Consider the following 16,589-nt stretch of genomic DNA (forward strand, 5'->3'; position numbering starts at 1 on the left):
AATAAGCCCACTGTACTGTTGGRGAAGGTCACAACAGTCACCCAAAGAAGAGCTTGGAGGTTGTTTATGGCATGTTTAATGCCACGTTCCAGCCATGAGGCTTTAGCTGTGTTTCACTGTTACTGATAGTAAATGGTGTCTAACAATAAGGCCTGTCCATAGCAYGACTCAAAATTAAGAGGTTTCATTCCTAGGCTGAAGACCTGTTCAGCCTCACTAGTAAGAATGGCATGAATTTTTTGCTTCTCTAAAATCTGTGTAGAGTAGGGGAAGCTTCACTGAAACAAGTGCAATTGGCAAAGGAACTTGAAATCCAAACCCCACTCCRTCTTGCTACTGCTGCTACAACTTACCTGTCACAGCTCCGGTGCTTATCTTCTTGCTCTGCTGGGATCCCTTCTCTGCCCAGATGTGGATGACATATTCCATGCCTGGTTTCAGATCCAGTAAGGTGAAGTTGTTGTTTTCATTCCCCACCTCTATTTCCTTGATGTCCCCATCAACTGAGGTGTATCTCACCATGTATCTGTCTATGGGAGCCTGAACTTTATCCCAGGAGAGAGTGGCTGTATCCTCTGTCACTCGGACAGTCACCAGATTGGTTGGGCTATCAATTCCTAAGAGAATATTCGAAAGTGCAGGATTAGGAAACTCCAGCTGAATTAAACTGCTACAATACCCATCACAGCATGTGCACATTTGCTTCACTTTGTCTTGTGTTTTAGCTGGCTAAAACACAGAGTGACCTAGGTCTTCCCTACAGCCACTAGAGAAAAGCAGGCATCCATGAGAAATCAGCACGGTCAGAGTGGGAGGAAAGCAGGATTGTCCTATCATTTAGATGAAACTTTCCATTATTTTCTGCAGAAAGATCTTGCAGGCTACCAGCCCCACCTCCGAAGGGTAATGACTTGAAAAACACTTTTGTGCCTGCCCTCCTCACAGCACCCAGGTATAAGCCCCCTCCTCTCTCTGTCTCCAGTGTCAGCCACTTGTTGCTCCTTATCCTCTGCCTACCCTGCAGTCCTGTCCCTCAGACTCCCCCAGGCTACTGCTATTTTAGATGATGAATCAGAATTTAGTGCTAGCTCTCACAGTAGCTGGTATTTATCTCAGTCACAGCTCCTAAGCTCCAGGGCTCTTCTAAGAATCTGAGCAGGATTACTCATTGTAGGTTTTTTTTCTTCTCYTCAAGAAGTTTTCCAGCTCCCATGTTTGCAAAGAACAGACTGAAAACAGGAGCCAAGGGTATTCCAAATAATTAGAATCTACATAGGAAAGAGCAGCCTTAAAATGACAGGGTGGAGGTTGTAGGTTTTGTTGGTTTTAATCAATTTTCTTTTAATGGAATAATTTGAAAGACAACCTCAGGAAGGTCAGGCCTGATTTGGGATTTTTCATTCTTGGATGCTGCAACCCCACCGTTGCATAAGAGAGACGATTTTCAGAGTTTCCAGAATCTYACAGGTAGAATGAGAGCTCAAATTTTTCAAGGTCCCTTCTGCAATACAATAGCTCAAAAATATTCTGCCATATTTTTGGAGAACTTGAAACACCAATGAACCAATAGGGTTTGGCTGGGCTGCCAGTCATAGGAAAAATATTAGTCAAATAATAGTAGCATCCTCCAGGCCATCTGAGCTGTACTGAGTGCATAGTCTGAGCAGAAGTAAGCTTAAAGATGCTTTTGCTCTCTCCTCGTGCTGGAAAAGACTAAGTTTGACTCCAGCTCTGTTGTAGAAAAGCAGTCCAAAGCTTCTCCATCTGACCTCTAAGGGCCAGCAAGTAGCTGAAGCCTCTTCAGTCATTTCAGGTGCAAAAGGCAGAAAGTCTCAAGCTAGCACAAAAGGCCAGGGCTGCGTCACTGTGCAGCGCACAGCACAAGCAAAGTCTCATCTCTGTGGGGGCTGGTGTATCAGATAGCACAGTGGGCTGGGACAAAACCCAGTATGGGTTACTACCCATAGCRGCCAGCTAGCTGTCTTTATTCCCATGTCTGGCTAGAGTTGTTAGTTGAGTTATAAAGGCAAAGTTACCGTAGGTTTAAACCTAAGGCAAAAGGTTTGGCGTAGTTTAATGCTACACTGCTACTATACTTATACAAGCATACTGCAGGCCTGCCTGCAAGCAAGCATGAGAAGAAAGCCAACTGTGTACCTTCCACACTGCAATCTTGACAGACCTGTCTCTGAGCCCTGTAGTAACATCATTGTCGTAACAGAAACTATCCACATACCAGTCCTGCCACTCACTGAGGATGGTTTCCCCTCTGTATCATCTTTCACAGGTATGACAGTAATCTTGTACTCAGTGCCAGGTTTCAGGCCTACAAAAAGCAAAAGGAAACACTACCAACAATTAGAAAAGACAGTACTTTTTCTTAAAGAACGTTATTTTGTTTATTCTACCCAGTTCTAGCTTTGTAGTAGAGAGAAACTTAAATTGTGGGATTTTGATCTGAACTTCCTTTTCCCTTGGGAACATCTTGGTAGGACTTTGGGTTCAAGCTTGCCATTAGGGCATGCATTGAATATAATATGTGGGGATTTCCGTATCATCAGTGTTATGAGCTCTGAAATAAAAGAATATGCTTTATTCCTAACAAGGGTGGAATTAAAGCTGAATGAATGTGCCTTGAAACTATCCATGCTCCACCTCATGTTCAAGACTCCTAATATGAATGAATACCACTAAAAACAAAGYGTTCAGGTCAGTCAGAAAAGTCTCTTGACACTCCCATAATTTCAACTGAGAGAGAAGGACCCTCAGTCAGGGTCCTGTCCTCACCACCAACTCCCTGCACAGTTCTTCTGCCAGAAGGAACAGGAGTCTAAAAAACAGAAGAACTCAAGTAAACAATGTTACTAAGCACACAACACCTGCTAAGAGATGCTCTAGACAGGACTGTGGCTTGATCGAGAACTGGAAAAGATAACAATAGATGATGTCAGGGAAAAAAAACACTGCTACATCTTTCTCATTTGTCCAATGGATTATTCAGTCTAGCTTTATGTATATACCACAAAGTTAACGGTTTAAGACATATCATTATGAAATGGGGGAAATCCCACTAGATCTCACCCTGGCCTAGAGCAGACACGAAGTGAAGGAGAACTGGCCATCCACACACAAGAGAAGAATCTTCTCAGGTCTATGGTCTGACAATCAATTGTTCCTGCTACTCGTCCCTGCCTCTGCCCAGTTTGGGATACATGCAAGTACTCACCAGTGATGATGTGTCTGCTCTTGGGGTCATTGCTTTTGGGCACCATGACCTGCTTCTCATCCAGCTCCACCAGGGATCTGAATTTCAGCTTGTAATAATCCACATCTGCAGAGGGGTTCTCCCACTCCACTTCCAGGGAGTTCTCCATCTCCTCCGTGACCCATATGTCACTGAGTGCGGACAGGACTGGGAAGGACAGAACAGAGGGCCAGAGAAAGCAGCACAAGCAACAAAGTTGTGAATATAAGATAGGAAGATACTAAACTGTCCCCCCTCCCTCACCACTTGCCTGCTCCAAGACCTGAGACATTTTCCTCAAACTGAAGGGTTAAGCAAGCAAAGCCCAATCATTGTTTTAACATGCTTAGTTTTATCCATGGTAACACTCCAACTCAGAGAGTTTTCTGGCTTTCAACTCCCACCTGTTGTGCCAGAAATAAGAGAAAATGTCAAAATAACCTAACTTTTCACTGCTTTTTCCAAGTGCAGGCGGACAGCATGCTATCAGCTGCTAACAAAATGGCATTTCATTTCTAGACAGCCTGCTTCAAATACGCATCTTTCCACTCCTCACTGTACAGCCATCCTATCTCATATTCTCAGCAGTGTCAGGCTCTTTCAGTCTTGAGAAGAGACTGTGAGGAAAACCAGCTGCTGCAGGTTTGTTTGGCAAATTAATACCTGGAATGACATCCTGCCTACTTTGAAGTCCCTTCTGCACCTAGTTGAACAGTGCACTATTCTCAATAATGTGCTGGCTTTATCTTGCATGCTTTCATTCCTGCTTCTTGCAGTGGGCAGCACTATGGAATCCCTGGAATTTAGGGGTGTCAAACAACAGGAATAGGATTTGGACAAGATAAAGGAAGAGATGGGAAACCTACAATACATTCAGCCCCAACTATACATATCCAGAAATAGATTCTTCAGAAAAGAACAACAGCAGAAACTGTGACTGAGACCAGGGAGAGAAAATGCTCTCCAGAGTTCAGACAGATGTTGCAAACTCGCAAAGCGAAACAGTTTGTTCCACTTGCTTGAATCTAACTTTAATGACTGACAAGTCCTGACGGAAGAAGTAGTCTGTCTACTCCTACCTGTACTTGCTTCTAGAAACTCAGGTTCACTGGCAATCCTCTTCTTCACATGACGAAGTGTGACATTGTATACGGTGCTGGGACGAAGACCCACAATCTCATAGCTGAGCTGCTCTTTGGGCACTTGGACTTGTTTCACCAAGGTCTCGTATCCCAGAGGATAATAGCTAATGAGGTAATTATCCACATCAATCATTTGATCCCAGCTGACTGCCAGGGAGTACTCGGTGGAGTTCAGCAGCTGCAGGTTCTGAGGAGCAAGCACTAGAAGAGAAACACAGTAGCAATAAGGATGATGTCTTGTCTTGGGATCTGGTCCAGAGCTCAGTGAAGTCACTGGGATTTCAGTAGGCTTCAGCAGAGGACAATCGATTGCTCCGTGATGAAAAGGACTGGGTCACCCCACTGAAGTCCTCTGAATATTCACAGACAACTACAGTACCAGCAACAAGTGGAAATGAGAACACCTGGCTATGCAGAGAGCCAGGCATGCTCAGAGTCCATTTGTACAGCAGATATTCACCTCCTTGCCTGCCTGAATGAAAAAGTCACTATTTCATTATTCCTTTTCTGGAATGGAAAGTAATTCTAGGCTGACACTACAAAGTCCAGAAGAGAGGGAGGGCCCTGGCCAAAGGAGCTGCTAGGACACAGTATGGATTAAGGAGGGTTAAAGCTGTTCTGTAAATCTGGAGGCGTGACTGTGAGTCTACAATGAGCAGGACTGGGGGAACGTCAGGTGCTCAGTGCTGACACCACCACAAAGCAGGCTGTCCTCCAAAGCCAGCTCACCACTGTCTTGAGCCAGTTTGTATAATTTTAGTGTCATCGCTTAACACCACAAAGTTCAGCTACCTCTGCGGAGAAGACAGGCCTCAATACTTGCCACTGCACTAGAGGCAGGAGTGCAGAACTTAAAAAGGAGCATAGCAGTGGTCTCCCTCTCAACACTGGGTCAGTCATCCGTTAGCAGCTGAAACCATAGTTCTTGACACAAAATCTGGTGACCTCCATGCAGCTGCAGTACAACAGTGCTAAAGGCAGAAAAGGGGGCCAGTCCCTGGGGCTGGTGGTAGCTGTCTCAGACAGTGAAAGACAGTGTCTGCAGGAATTAACTGCACACTGGGAAGATAAGCTGAGAGGAGGTATGAAAGGAGGAATATTTATACAGAAGGGAGAGAGAAAAAAAAATGAGTGTGCCAGACTGCAATGCACATATAGTAAGTACAGCATACTATCACAAGTCATGAGAGAGACAGACAAAGATAGACAGACCCCTCTTCTCTAGATTGACAGGTTTTGGGGGGGGGGTTATTTATTTATTTTTATTTCAGTGTTTGGTGCAGCACTGATCCCCTTGCAACTAAAGAATTGCCTGCCCTGGGGCACACATGTTCTGCACATCACCAGGCTCTGCAGAAATGCTGCTTGTGCTCCGATACAACCCACAAAACCAGGGCATGGCCCTCAGCTCACTCCTGTCACATCCAAAGGGAAGTGGGTTCCAACCTGCTCAAGACACACAGTTCAAACAYTGAGGCATTTGCTTCCACTACACTTAGAGTGGCAGCTGGCAATAAAATATGTTGACACTCTCGAGGGGTCCCATCCTGACGTAGCTAATATGTTGTACATTGTAATTTCAAACTGAATGCTGTCTCTCTGCCTGACCAGCTCTCAAAACTCAAACCAAACTTGCACTGATTTTTCAGACACCAAAAAAAATGCAGGGTTATTATGTATTTCAGTCACTTCGGCACTTTCTGATTTTATCTAAAATTAAATGCAAAAATTATGACCAATTATGTTCTTGGAGTATTCTGTACTTTGGCAAAACTAGGAAATAGTGAAAACCCACTAAGATRATCCCCCCTCATTTCCATGAACAAGGGTGGTTATTGTCAGAAAAACATTATCTGAAATTCCAGTCACAAACAGGATTTCCAAAGCTGCAGAGTTTCACTATCACTAATCCTAACTGGATTGATTCTTCTTCTTCTTCTTCCCACACAGGTACATAAATCTTTCCTATCCTTTCAGTCTTCTGATGTGCACATCATCTAGGCAAAGCTTCATTATTATGTTTTATTTATGATTGGATTAAGATGCTGTAAAAGTTCTGTCTGTTCTACATGGCCAAACAAGAACCATTTTTAAACCTGTTCTGAATACAGGGAGAACCAAGAACTGGAATTCTCAATAATCCATGATCATCTTGGATTGGCCCATTTCTGCCCAACAGCACTTCATTAACTATAAGTGAATACTGCAGGCAGTAACAAATACAATAATTTCCTGGACTTTTTTCTTTTCCAGCTTCTAAACCCACACTGGCTTGAGGAAAAGTCTCTCATAAAGCTGACCCTTCTGATGATTCCAGGAAGGAAAAAAAAAAAACAACCCAAACTTTCTTTTCATATCACTGCCTGAGTTGCTTCAAAAGGTCAGCTGGTCCCCAAAACTCTGGAAAACAGCTTATTCACAGCAAGGGTAGAAAATAGCTTTTGTACTGATGGAAAATTAAACTCGGTGCCTGAAGAAGAGAGCTCTTGGCAAATCTGTTGCACATAATAGATCTCAGGATGCCAACAGTGCTTTAACCTTTTGACCACAAGATATGCAGCTCAGCAGTTCTGGGAAAACTGAATGTGATAGTTTGGCAACCTGGTCCAATGGGGAAGGAATGTCCCTTGAAAGTACTCATGTAGGACCAGAGAGGACATTCATCAACAAGCTCATCTGATTTTAATTAGAAGCAACCACATCATAAACTGATCAAGCTCAACTACTGAGCTGATGTGCCCACCAGCTGAATTTCATTAAGACACCAACTGATAGCAAACAACAGATTGTTAGTACCTGGAAAAAAGGTACATGTAATAACAAATCCTCATTTTTATGGCAGATACCATCATTACATTCTTTTCACTTGAAAACAGTGTTCATTCCCTTGTATAATTCACAGCTCTCACCAAATTCCWTCGTTAAGATATGCATACCATTGTTTTTGATGAAAAACTTGTACAAAAATGTGAGATTTGTCCTTCCTCCCCTTGTGATATAACAGCTGGACTTGAGTCTACTTTGCAGTAAAGCAATAAAGAACCCAAATGCCTATCATATGGTTTACCCTTATGTCTAAGCATAGTTTGGAGCAGGGTGTATCTGCCTCTCTGAAGAGGAGAGGCGTAACGTAAGAAACCAGCATCTTCCATTAAGGACAAAGCCTGGGACAGTTTGCGTGTCTCAGAGCAGGGTGGTTGGATGTGTTCTTGCAAAGGCAGCAMCCATCTAGTCCTGGCTTAGAAACACACATTTGCTGTATTCCGAGATGAGCCAGAGCCATCTTCCCCAGCTGATGGGACAAACCCAAGCGCTTCAGGACTCGACAGAAATTCCTAGTCRCRGCCTGGGGAAGTGACCCTRGGAAGGTGTGAATGGGAAGGAGGYGCTGCCTGGAYTTGGTWACCCTCAAAATCCCCCTCCTCTTGTTCTCYGACACCAGAAAACCTCCGGCTCTGAAGCCAAAGGGTTCATCACGGTCACAACTGAATYGTGAGCGAGTTAGGAGTGAGGGAGGGTGGTGGTGGGCAGCRCCACAAGTGCCTCTCATGCTCTGCCTGCTCTCACAAATCGCTCTCCATTAGGCAGCTTCTCCTGAGGAAGCACAGCGAGGCCCTAATGGCCTCGGCAAGCAGGAAACAAGCAGCGTATTTACAGATTCAGCACTGGGCTGAAAGCTCGCSTAGATGCTTCTTAGGAATGCTGGCTCTGCTGGGAACAGTGAAGAGTCCCTCTTTATTTTCCTYCCAGCTTTGCTGATTACAGCATCAAAATACAGACRCCCTGGTTCAACTCTTACTGTGCTGAGACACCAAACAGCATGTTATAAGATACCTTGGTTTTAAATTGATGTTTTATTCATCATCAAATATCCAACAGTGCTATTTTGGAGTAGTCAGTAAACAAGGCCTAGGAAAAGCACAGGTCAATACCTGGTGTTCGATGYGTGTTTGTCCTCTATTTCTCCTTAGCAAGGAATTGTAAGAAATTAATTATACTGTTGCGTGCCTGAGAGTAACTTTTAGATATTCAGACATGCCAGTTACCATAGCAATAAACAACAAAATATGTCATTTCATGATCAGAGATATATTTATAAAAAAGAACTTAAAGAAACAGCTTAAAAAAAAAAAGTGCTCAGTGTAAATCTCCCAGGATACAGAAATCTACTTCAAATTGGAACAGAAAAGACCATTTGACAGCTAAAGGAGAGGAGCACTTGGCTACAGATGCCAAAAAGGGAACAATTTGACTTTGGAATTAAAACAGGTTTTAAGCAGGAGTGGAGATATAGCGCTCAGAAACAGCAGCAAAATGGGTTGTGCAATACATGTTAACTCTGTAGTGCTTACATAATCAGAGACCAAAGCCCACTTTCACAGCCTGTGGAGGAGCTGCGGATGTCTCGTAAGGAAGAGGATCCAAGGCTAGACCCACCCAGCCTCTCACCTCCACACCCTTGCGGAAGTACCTGGTTCTCGGGAAACCAGAAACAATCCTATTTTCCACCTTTGTAAGGGTGCTGCCTCCTCAGCAGCAAACACCAGTCTACTGAAAGGAGAGAACAGTGCAGGAGCCTCAGAGAAAAAACTCTGAATAGAGGGAAAGGTGGTAGAAGAGGTGAAGTGTTCATGCAGAGCTCATGCAGAGCTCTTGTTTGGAGAAAGAATTTGAGATAGTAATATTTAAATAGGTGAATCGCAGATCAGAYAGATCAAGTCTGAGAAGTGAGAGCTGATACAGAGCAGAAAGGAGCTGTCAGTAAAGTCACTGCAAATGCCTACCTGAGCAATAGCTGGTGCTCAGTGTGTGGCTGTTATCCACTTCTTCCTGAGGAGTTGTAAAAGATTAAGCTAAGCAGTGATGTGCTGAGAAGGAAAGGCAGCTTTTAGGAGAAAAGGTTGAGTGCTGAGGCCTGGAGTATAGATCTGCAGTTATAGGAAGATTATAGGTTTTTCAAAATACGCACCAAACCATCCAGCATTAAGTAGAAACTGCTGGACATACTTCAAGGTCAGCTCAGTCAGGCCTTCTCAGTCAGATCCTATTGCCTTGCAACACAGTAGGGTAAGAGAGTTTCCCAAAGTCTTAATTTCAAAGGGAAATTATTTAAAGGCTTTATGTATCTTTCACCTCAGATGATTTATCAAATCAACTACCTTATTTGCAAGCAGTGCCCACTGCAGCAAGCATGATTTTATCTTTATTGCCTCACTTTTATGTTAAAAGATAGCTTCTGGTTCCCTCTTCGATTACAGGCTCCACACCCACCTTGGCTCTCTCCTTCAGCTGCTACACACAGACTCGTGCTAGTGCTGCCTAAACCTGTGTCTCCTCCTCTCCCCAGTTCAGAAGTGCTTTCCACTCAGGTCTTGAAGACATGGACCACATAGCATCCCCTAGCCCAGTAGGAACTCAGAGAGGAACATGGTAACCCCTGGTTTGGCTTACCTACAGAATGAGCCAAACACTTCTCAGGAAGTTAAAGAGGAAAACTCAGGATGAAAGAAAGGAGAGAAATAATACACAAGTGTCTTACCCTGGGAACAGTCAARGCCGAAGAAGCCATCATGGCAGTAGCACTCTCCTGTGTCGCAGAACCCATTGCCGCTGCAGTCCCCCGGACATCGTTTCTCATTGCAGTCCTCTCCAGTGAACTCCTCATAGCACTGGCAGACCCCTTTGGCCGTGTCACAGATCCCRTTGCTGCTGCAGTTCTCGGGGCAGAGCCGCTGGCTGCAGTCCTCACCAAAGTAAGGCTCATCACAGATGCATCTTCTACCATCACAGTGCCCATGGCTGCTGCAGTGGTTGGGGCAGGTGGGGTGGGAGCAGTCGCTGCCTTCCCAGCCCTCAGCACATTTACAGCTACAAGTCTCATAGAGGAATGTCCCATGGCTGCTGCAATGCGAGACACCTGGCCAGAGCAGCACCAGAATGTACAACAGCACGTGACACACAGACAAGGTGGGGAGGGAGAAACATGTATATTAGGAATAGCGCAATGGATAGGTATGGAAATATCTGTTCAAGCTCATTAAAGGGAAAGCATAACTATCACTGGAAAACATAGGCTGGAAAAGACCTCAAGAACTTGTCCACCTGCCTCTGCTTCAAGGAAGCCTCAGCACCACCCTTGCCTCTCCTAACACATTTGTCTACCAGGAATGCAGCATCCATAACCACCCCAGACAATCCAGCTTTTCATAGCCTCTAACCTGAACCTTCCTGGCTGTAATTTAAGCTCATCACTTCTCATCGCAGTTATTAAAGAGCTAGAGAGATTATTCCTGTCCTCTATAGGGCTGTGTTTTTCATGTAACTGAAGACTTAGCACTTCTCCCTCTGTCTCCATTCCCCAGACAACACCAGTTTGTTAAATCTTTTCTTAGAGGTCATGTTGTGTAAACCTTTGACCATAGCAGCCACTGGCTCTACCTACATAACAACATCAGAAACTGCTCTTTAGTCAGTTATCTAGCACGAAGTAAAGAGACATTCTCAACAACTACAAGATTCTAGAAGCAGAAACAAAAAGGGAAAAAGACAATAATAAGTGCTTCCCCCGTCCTCCGCTCTTCCCCTCCCCCAGAAACTCCTTCACTGAGCTGCCCATCTATGTGAAATTCAGGAACTTTTCCCCTCTACTTCTGGGAGATGCCTGGGGAGATTTCCCCTGCACCCATTCCAGATACTGCTGTGGTACTACCACATTTTGGGACCTCCAGATTTCCATTCACAACACAGTAATCTGAACACTGTTCCATCTGCAGGACTCTAACATTTCACTCATGGAGAAGCCCCATCACTTTGGGACATGGATTCCAGCCCCTAAATTTCTGAAGAAAACAGGTTATGTGGGGGATATAAAAACAGATACTGCAATTACTACATACCTTTGCTTCCCCCACAGCATGTCTGAGGGCTGCAGAGTTCTCTCAGCTCTGCCACTTCTTTCTCCAACTTTTCCATCCTCTCAAGCAGGCCCTTAATGTGGTCCAAAGTTTCACAGTTCCCTTTGGGGGTGTGCAAGTGGATATTGTGCCTAAAGATGATATTCTGCTCTTCATTTTCCTCGGCCTCCCCAGGATCCAGCTGCACCTCACTACTGTCTTCCTGCTGTAATGGATCTGCCTCCACCTTGATCTGGGAAGACGTGGGCACATCAATCTTGTACGAGTGGCTGAAGGATATTTTTTGGCCATTGCTGGTGCAGTTGTGAGATGTAGGCAGTTGAATGGCAGACGTCTGAAGAGCACAGCACAGCAATACCCCCAGAGAGAAGGCACACCAGCTCTGGAAATCCATCTGGCAAGTCTTCAGAGAAATGCTGATCCCTCAAACAGCACAGCTGGTTTCAAGAAAAACCAAAAGGGAGAAGTATGATCACGAAACTGTTTTTCAGCTTTTTAAAAAGGTTTTTTAAAAAGACATGTCCTCTGTTTTGCCCTGGTTCAGTAGTAGGCTGGTCAGCACCTGAAAAAAGGGTCACACCAGATGAGTTAGAGACTAGAGAGCTTCCAAACCCACTGATCTGGAAGATTTAGGCTTGCAGCTTTCAGATGAGACTTAGCATCACGGTGCATTGTGATTATTGTCATGGGGCATTTCTTGTTCCCTGCAGTTACAATAGACATTTCACCTGTTTCTCAGCTGTGATCCAGATTGTTGGTGGTCCTTTCGGCCACAGTAATTGATCTGCAGCAGTATCTCAGCTTGCGGGGTTTTCAACTAGCAGGCTGATAACTGTCCATGTTGTGTCCATCAAAAATTCACAGAGCTGACAGTCATCTTTAAGTACAGGAAGTTTGGGAGATAGCAGTTTTACACACTTTACAGTGTGTGCATCATGCCACAGAAGATCATTCCCAGGACAGTTGCATTTCAGGCACAGATGGAAATATTTTCAGGAAGGTATTCAAGGGGATGACAAGAGTCAGCTTCTACACAGGCAGTGGCATATGGCATTATTTCAAGGAGAGAGACTGGCTAAACAAAGTGGAAGGCAGAACAGGTTTCACTGGGATACAGCTTGTATGTCTGCTTACAGCTGGAAAACAATTCAGGATCCTTCTACAGCGCACTGCTGAAATATACTTTTTTTTTTCCTGTCAATCTATAAACGTACCAGGTTCAGTGCAGGGCCTGACCGCACGTATCACATGCTGACCTGACAAAGCATTAGCCCTGGCCTTAAGAGTCCCTATCTCTGCCTCTGCCCACTGAAGATGGTGGAGGGGTTTCTGTGGAGATGAGGATACCTGCTCCTTAGAGGCAGGACTGAGACTTTCACCTCACTTCACATGGGTCATTAAGTCTCATAAAGATGCTCACTTTGGGTACAACTGTCCTGAGAGAGATCTGAACCAGCTACCTTCTGGTTCAGGCCTCATGCCAATGACTATTGATTCAGTCCATCACTTCAAAAAGGCCTTTTAGGTTTAAATCATCAGTTGTTAGCCATGGGACTCAATTGCTACATAAAATTAAAACCATCCTTCTCCTCTAAGATAGTGCATAGTCTACACTGTTACCTGGACAGGGGATAATTAAAACATTTCCTCAATATGAAACTAATGTATTGGCATTTTGTGTGCCTGAACACTGAAATATCTTGAGGGATTTCAAGTTTATTTTGCTCTGACTCAATATCTGATTTCTCTCAGCATTGGCAAGGTTCACTTAGAAGCTACTAAAGYAAATCTCACTGTTCACACATGGAGTGAGAGAATGAGTTGTAACCTCATTTGTTTTCCTGTACTTTTATTTCAGAAGTATTCCTTCTTTCCTACCCTGCAGGCATAGATAGGAAGAGCTCATTTCCAGGCTGATTAAGTCACGGAACTGAAGGCTAAAAAAATAAATTGTTGTTTGATGTAACTGCATTGGTATTTGTAAATCTAAACTCAAGTACAAAGAATTTGGTTTAAAGGTTTTAAGTATTTAACAGAAACAAAACTGTTTGCTGTAAAATTTGGATTTAAGAAAGGAACACCTCTTAGATAAGAGCAACAGGAATGAAGGAACTGAATAAACACAAGTGGAAGAATAAAATATAAAGTTAGAAACCTAAATTTATTGGTTGGCTTATTCAGCGTTACAAACTGAATCTTGGCATTAATGGTAGATGTCAATCTGAACAGGAGGTGATATATACTTGGTTACATACTTATAATTCTCTATCACAGGATGTAAATACAAAATGCCACCATATGTGACTTACCAAGCAGTCATGTTATTCATTGCACAAGCAGGAAAAAAAAAAAATTACTTAAGTGCTAAATTAGGTAACCTGATAACTAGAAACCACTTGGCTAATATGTATCCATAGTAACAGCCCATCTGAACCCAGATAATAGTGCTGGCCCAGATAATGCTTGAGGTAACAAAGGACTCCAGTCCTAAAAAAAAAAATTATACAAAAGACTAAGTTTTCAGCTCCTCAGCTATTTCAATGGTTATCAAATGTTTCTGAAAGTCATACAACCCTGAATATGATGGTAATAAATAATCTGTTTCTGTGAAATATCCCTATATCCACCATCTCCTGAATGACTTTCATAACTCTGGAAAAATCCCTACCATTAGGTTCATGCCCCATCATTGGCAACACAGGTACAAGAAGGTCTCCTTCATGCTCAGAARCATGAGGCTTTGGTTCCTAAAATCAATTGATAAACGTATTATGCCCACTCATACCTATATTGCAGACAGCCCAAATTCTGGGTGCTAGTTCATCTCTCTTCAGGCAAAATCATTGCTGGCATCAAACGAAATAGGGTATGAATTTCAGATTCTGTCTATAATTCTTTATCATATATGAATTAAATAACATATGGTAATTAACTCTGCTGTTCATTCCCAAGCAGCATTTTTTACTTTCAGCACCTACCTACTGCAGTTATCTTACTTCCCCCCCCCTTCCCTTTTCCTTTCTGCATGCTGTTCYGCTACATCCTTCTCCTGAAGTTTTGCAGCCACCCGTTTGCCACCAAAGGTGCAGTTTTCCCATCTCCAGCCAGCTGCTATTCTGTTTTCCAGGCCTCCTCTCCATCAAAGGACCGCAGAAATCAACTATCCCTTTCTTCTTCTGCTGTGCAGACTTCTGAAACAAATGAAGTCCTAAGAGATTGCTTCAAAGCTCTGAACAAATTTAATGCCTAAGATCTACAGAGTCTCACCATAAACCACAGTAGAAAAACCCAAAGGCCTTGATTTGTGGGGTTTATTTCCAAATCCCTGGGATAAGTCCCCTAAGCCATTCCCTCCCCCGCCAAACACATGCACACACATAAAACCCCTTCTCTCGGCACTGCATGCCAGTCTGGGCTGTAATATGATGTCATTACAAATTAGGGTTTCTTGGGTACCACAAATTGATCTCAGATTTTCCTGGGCCTGGAGATCAGGGGTTTTTCCTCTTGAATGAACATAAGCACTTCTGTCAAGCATAATGAAAGAGAAGCACAGCGTTTCTGGCTCATCATCGTGTAATAAAGAGATTTTTCCCTGCTGTTCAAAAAGACTGGGTTTAACTGATTCTTCATGGAGAATATCATGTCATACCTATAACTGGCAATAATAGGAAATTAAGGAAAGGAACAATTTAGGAAAAAATTCCTAACAGTCAGATCTGTTAGATTACAGAATATTCTCCCAAGAAAAGTAATGGAAGAAGCCCTGCTTACAGCTTTTTAACCTTCACAGAGGAAAGCAYAGGATAATCCAAACCACAGAGAACCTACAGGATTTTCATGGGAAGACTTCAGTGATCTAATTCTGATGATCGAATAACCTAGATCTCTAATGATCTAATTCTATTAGTCTTTTTACATTCTAAAGGTCAGTGCTTGAGGATTTGGGGTACAGACCTCCACAGCATGGTCTTCTGGGCAACAGCTACCAGCACTTAGCGAGCGAGGAGATGCGTGATGGGAAGCTGCTTCAGTCAAGACAAAAGCTGATAAAGACATAGGTGTGGATATTAGCAGGAGTGTCACCCAGGTGATATGGAAGTGTGACTGAGCAGAGGAAGGGGGACTTACAGTCAGAGGAAGGAAATGCAGGTCTAGGACAGCTCCATGGTTGCAGAGCTGAGAGAGAGAATTAGAAGATCAAAAWTTAAGAGAGAAATGGGGGAGCTAACTGTCACTATGCTAGAGGCAGCTACCTCTCCCAAAAGGATGACTATCACGGAGAAATTAAACCAATACAATGGGATAAGTATGCCTAGGTAGTCAGCAGAGTAGAATATGTACATATCCAGGCAGCGAGAGTTATACAGAGCAACACTAGAAGCAACACAAATTAAAGCTGAAGGTAAATAGCCAGAAGAAAGGGAGGTGCAGTGAAAGGAGCCATGGGCCGAGACCTGAGCTTTCCCARTACAAAGGGAGAGAATATTTTTTGAGCAAAGCATTTTTGAGCACACCATCCTAAAGCCAAAGAAGGTTTCTTGAGGAAGACAAGAAGAATAATAGATACTGCAAAACATGCCAGAAAGTCCTTAGCAAGTTCACAGAACTGGTGCTGATATCCAAACTGTTACTTATTTAACTCTTGAGAAAAGCAGTAGGAGACCTGTCTGACCAACCCTAGAAAGGGAGTGTTTAGATTCAGGAGACACAAGCATTACCAGTGGTGAATATTCATCATGCACTCTACCCTCACATCCATCACACAGCTGTTGGCTGTAGAATGACATGCTGTTTTAAGCATGGAGATCTACAGTGTGGGAACAGGCAAGTGCACAGTASCAGCCTGCAGAGAGAAACAAATGCATCTGCAAAGGCACATGGCAAAGTCACGTTCTTAACTGCTGAAGCAGATGTAGCAGCACAGACATTGATGAACCAGCTCATCCCAGAGTTAACAGGGAATGCAGTCGGGCTCCTTACGTCTTGCAACACTGCAGCATTCCTTTTAGCAATAAAGAATGACAGAAGTCAGTAACACTGAAGAGCRGAACTCATTCCTAGGGGCTACAATTTTTGTCTGCAAAAAAAAAAATAATAATAAACTGAGGGTCAAAAGATGTACACAAAATGTTGTCACGCCTATTCAGTTGCTGAGCAGTCTAGCCAATCTTCCTGCCTATTCCTCCTGCTTGCATATTTTTATCAGTGAGGCATTCAGTTGAGACTAGCTACAAATGTTAGACTTTCCATAAGCTGTATTTAACCGATTGGATTATTTGTCTTTAT

General features: G+C 43.5%; 1 protein-coding gene across 14 annotated transcripts in view; it reads right to left on the bottom strand.

Moving 5' to 3' along the window:
• Nucleotides 1-16,589, bottom strand: part of TNN (tenascin N) — a 34,850-nt gene that overhangs the window by 12,429 nt on the left and 5,832 nt on the right. For 3 of the 14 annotated variants that reach the window (XM_026062409.1, XM_026062335.1, XM_026062425.1), the window contains 10 exons: nt 16,022-16,380; nt 15,432-15,479; nt 15,258-15,346; nt 12,029-14,491; nt 11,283-11,737; nt 9,926-10,303; nt 4,324-4,587; nt 3,227-3,412; nt 2,237-2,326; nt 354-617 (listed from right to left, as the gene is read on the bottom strand). In XM_026062409.1, coding sequence (XP_025918194.1) covers nt 354-617; nt 2,237-2,326; nt 3,227-3,412; nt 4,324-4,587; nt 9,926-10,303; nt 11,283-11,694 — 1,594 coding nt within the window. In that variant the 5' untranslated portion in view covers nt 11,695-11,737; nt 12,029-14,491; nt 15,258-15,346; nt 15,432-15,479; nt 16,022-16,380. Of the gene's footprint in view, nt 1-353; nt 618-2,236; nt 2,327-3,226; nt 3,413-4,323; nt 4,588-9,925; nt 10,304-11,282; nt 11,738-12,028; nt 14,492-14,756; nt 14,959-15,257; nt 15,480-16,021; nt 16,381-16,589 lie in introns of those variants that run through there. The other 11 variants (XM_026062423.1, XM_026062417.1, XM_026062366.1 and 8 more) reach the window with 11 other exon arrangements.

Source organism: Apteryx rowi, unplaced genomic scaffold (assembly GCF_003343035.1).
Source record: "Apteryx rowi isolate R43461 unplaced genomic scaffold, aptRow1 scaffold_100, whole genome shotgun sequence".
Classification (NCBI taxonomy): Eukaryota; Metazoa; Chordata; class Aves; order Apterygiformes; family Apterygidae; genus Apteryx; species Apteryx rowi.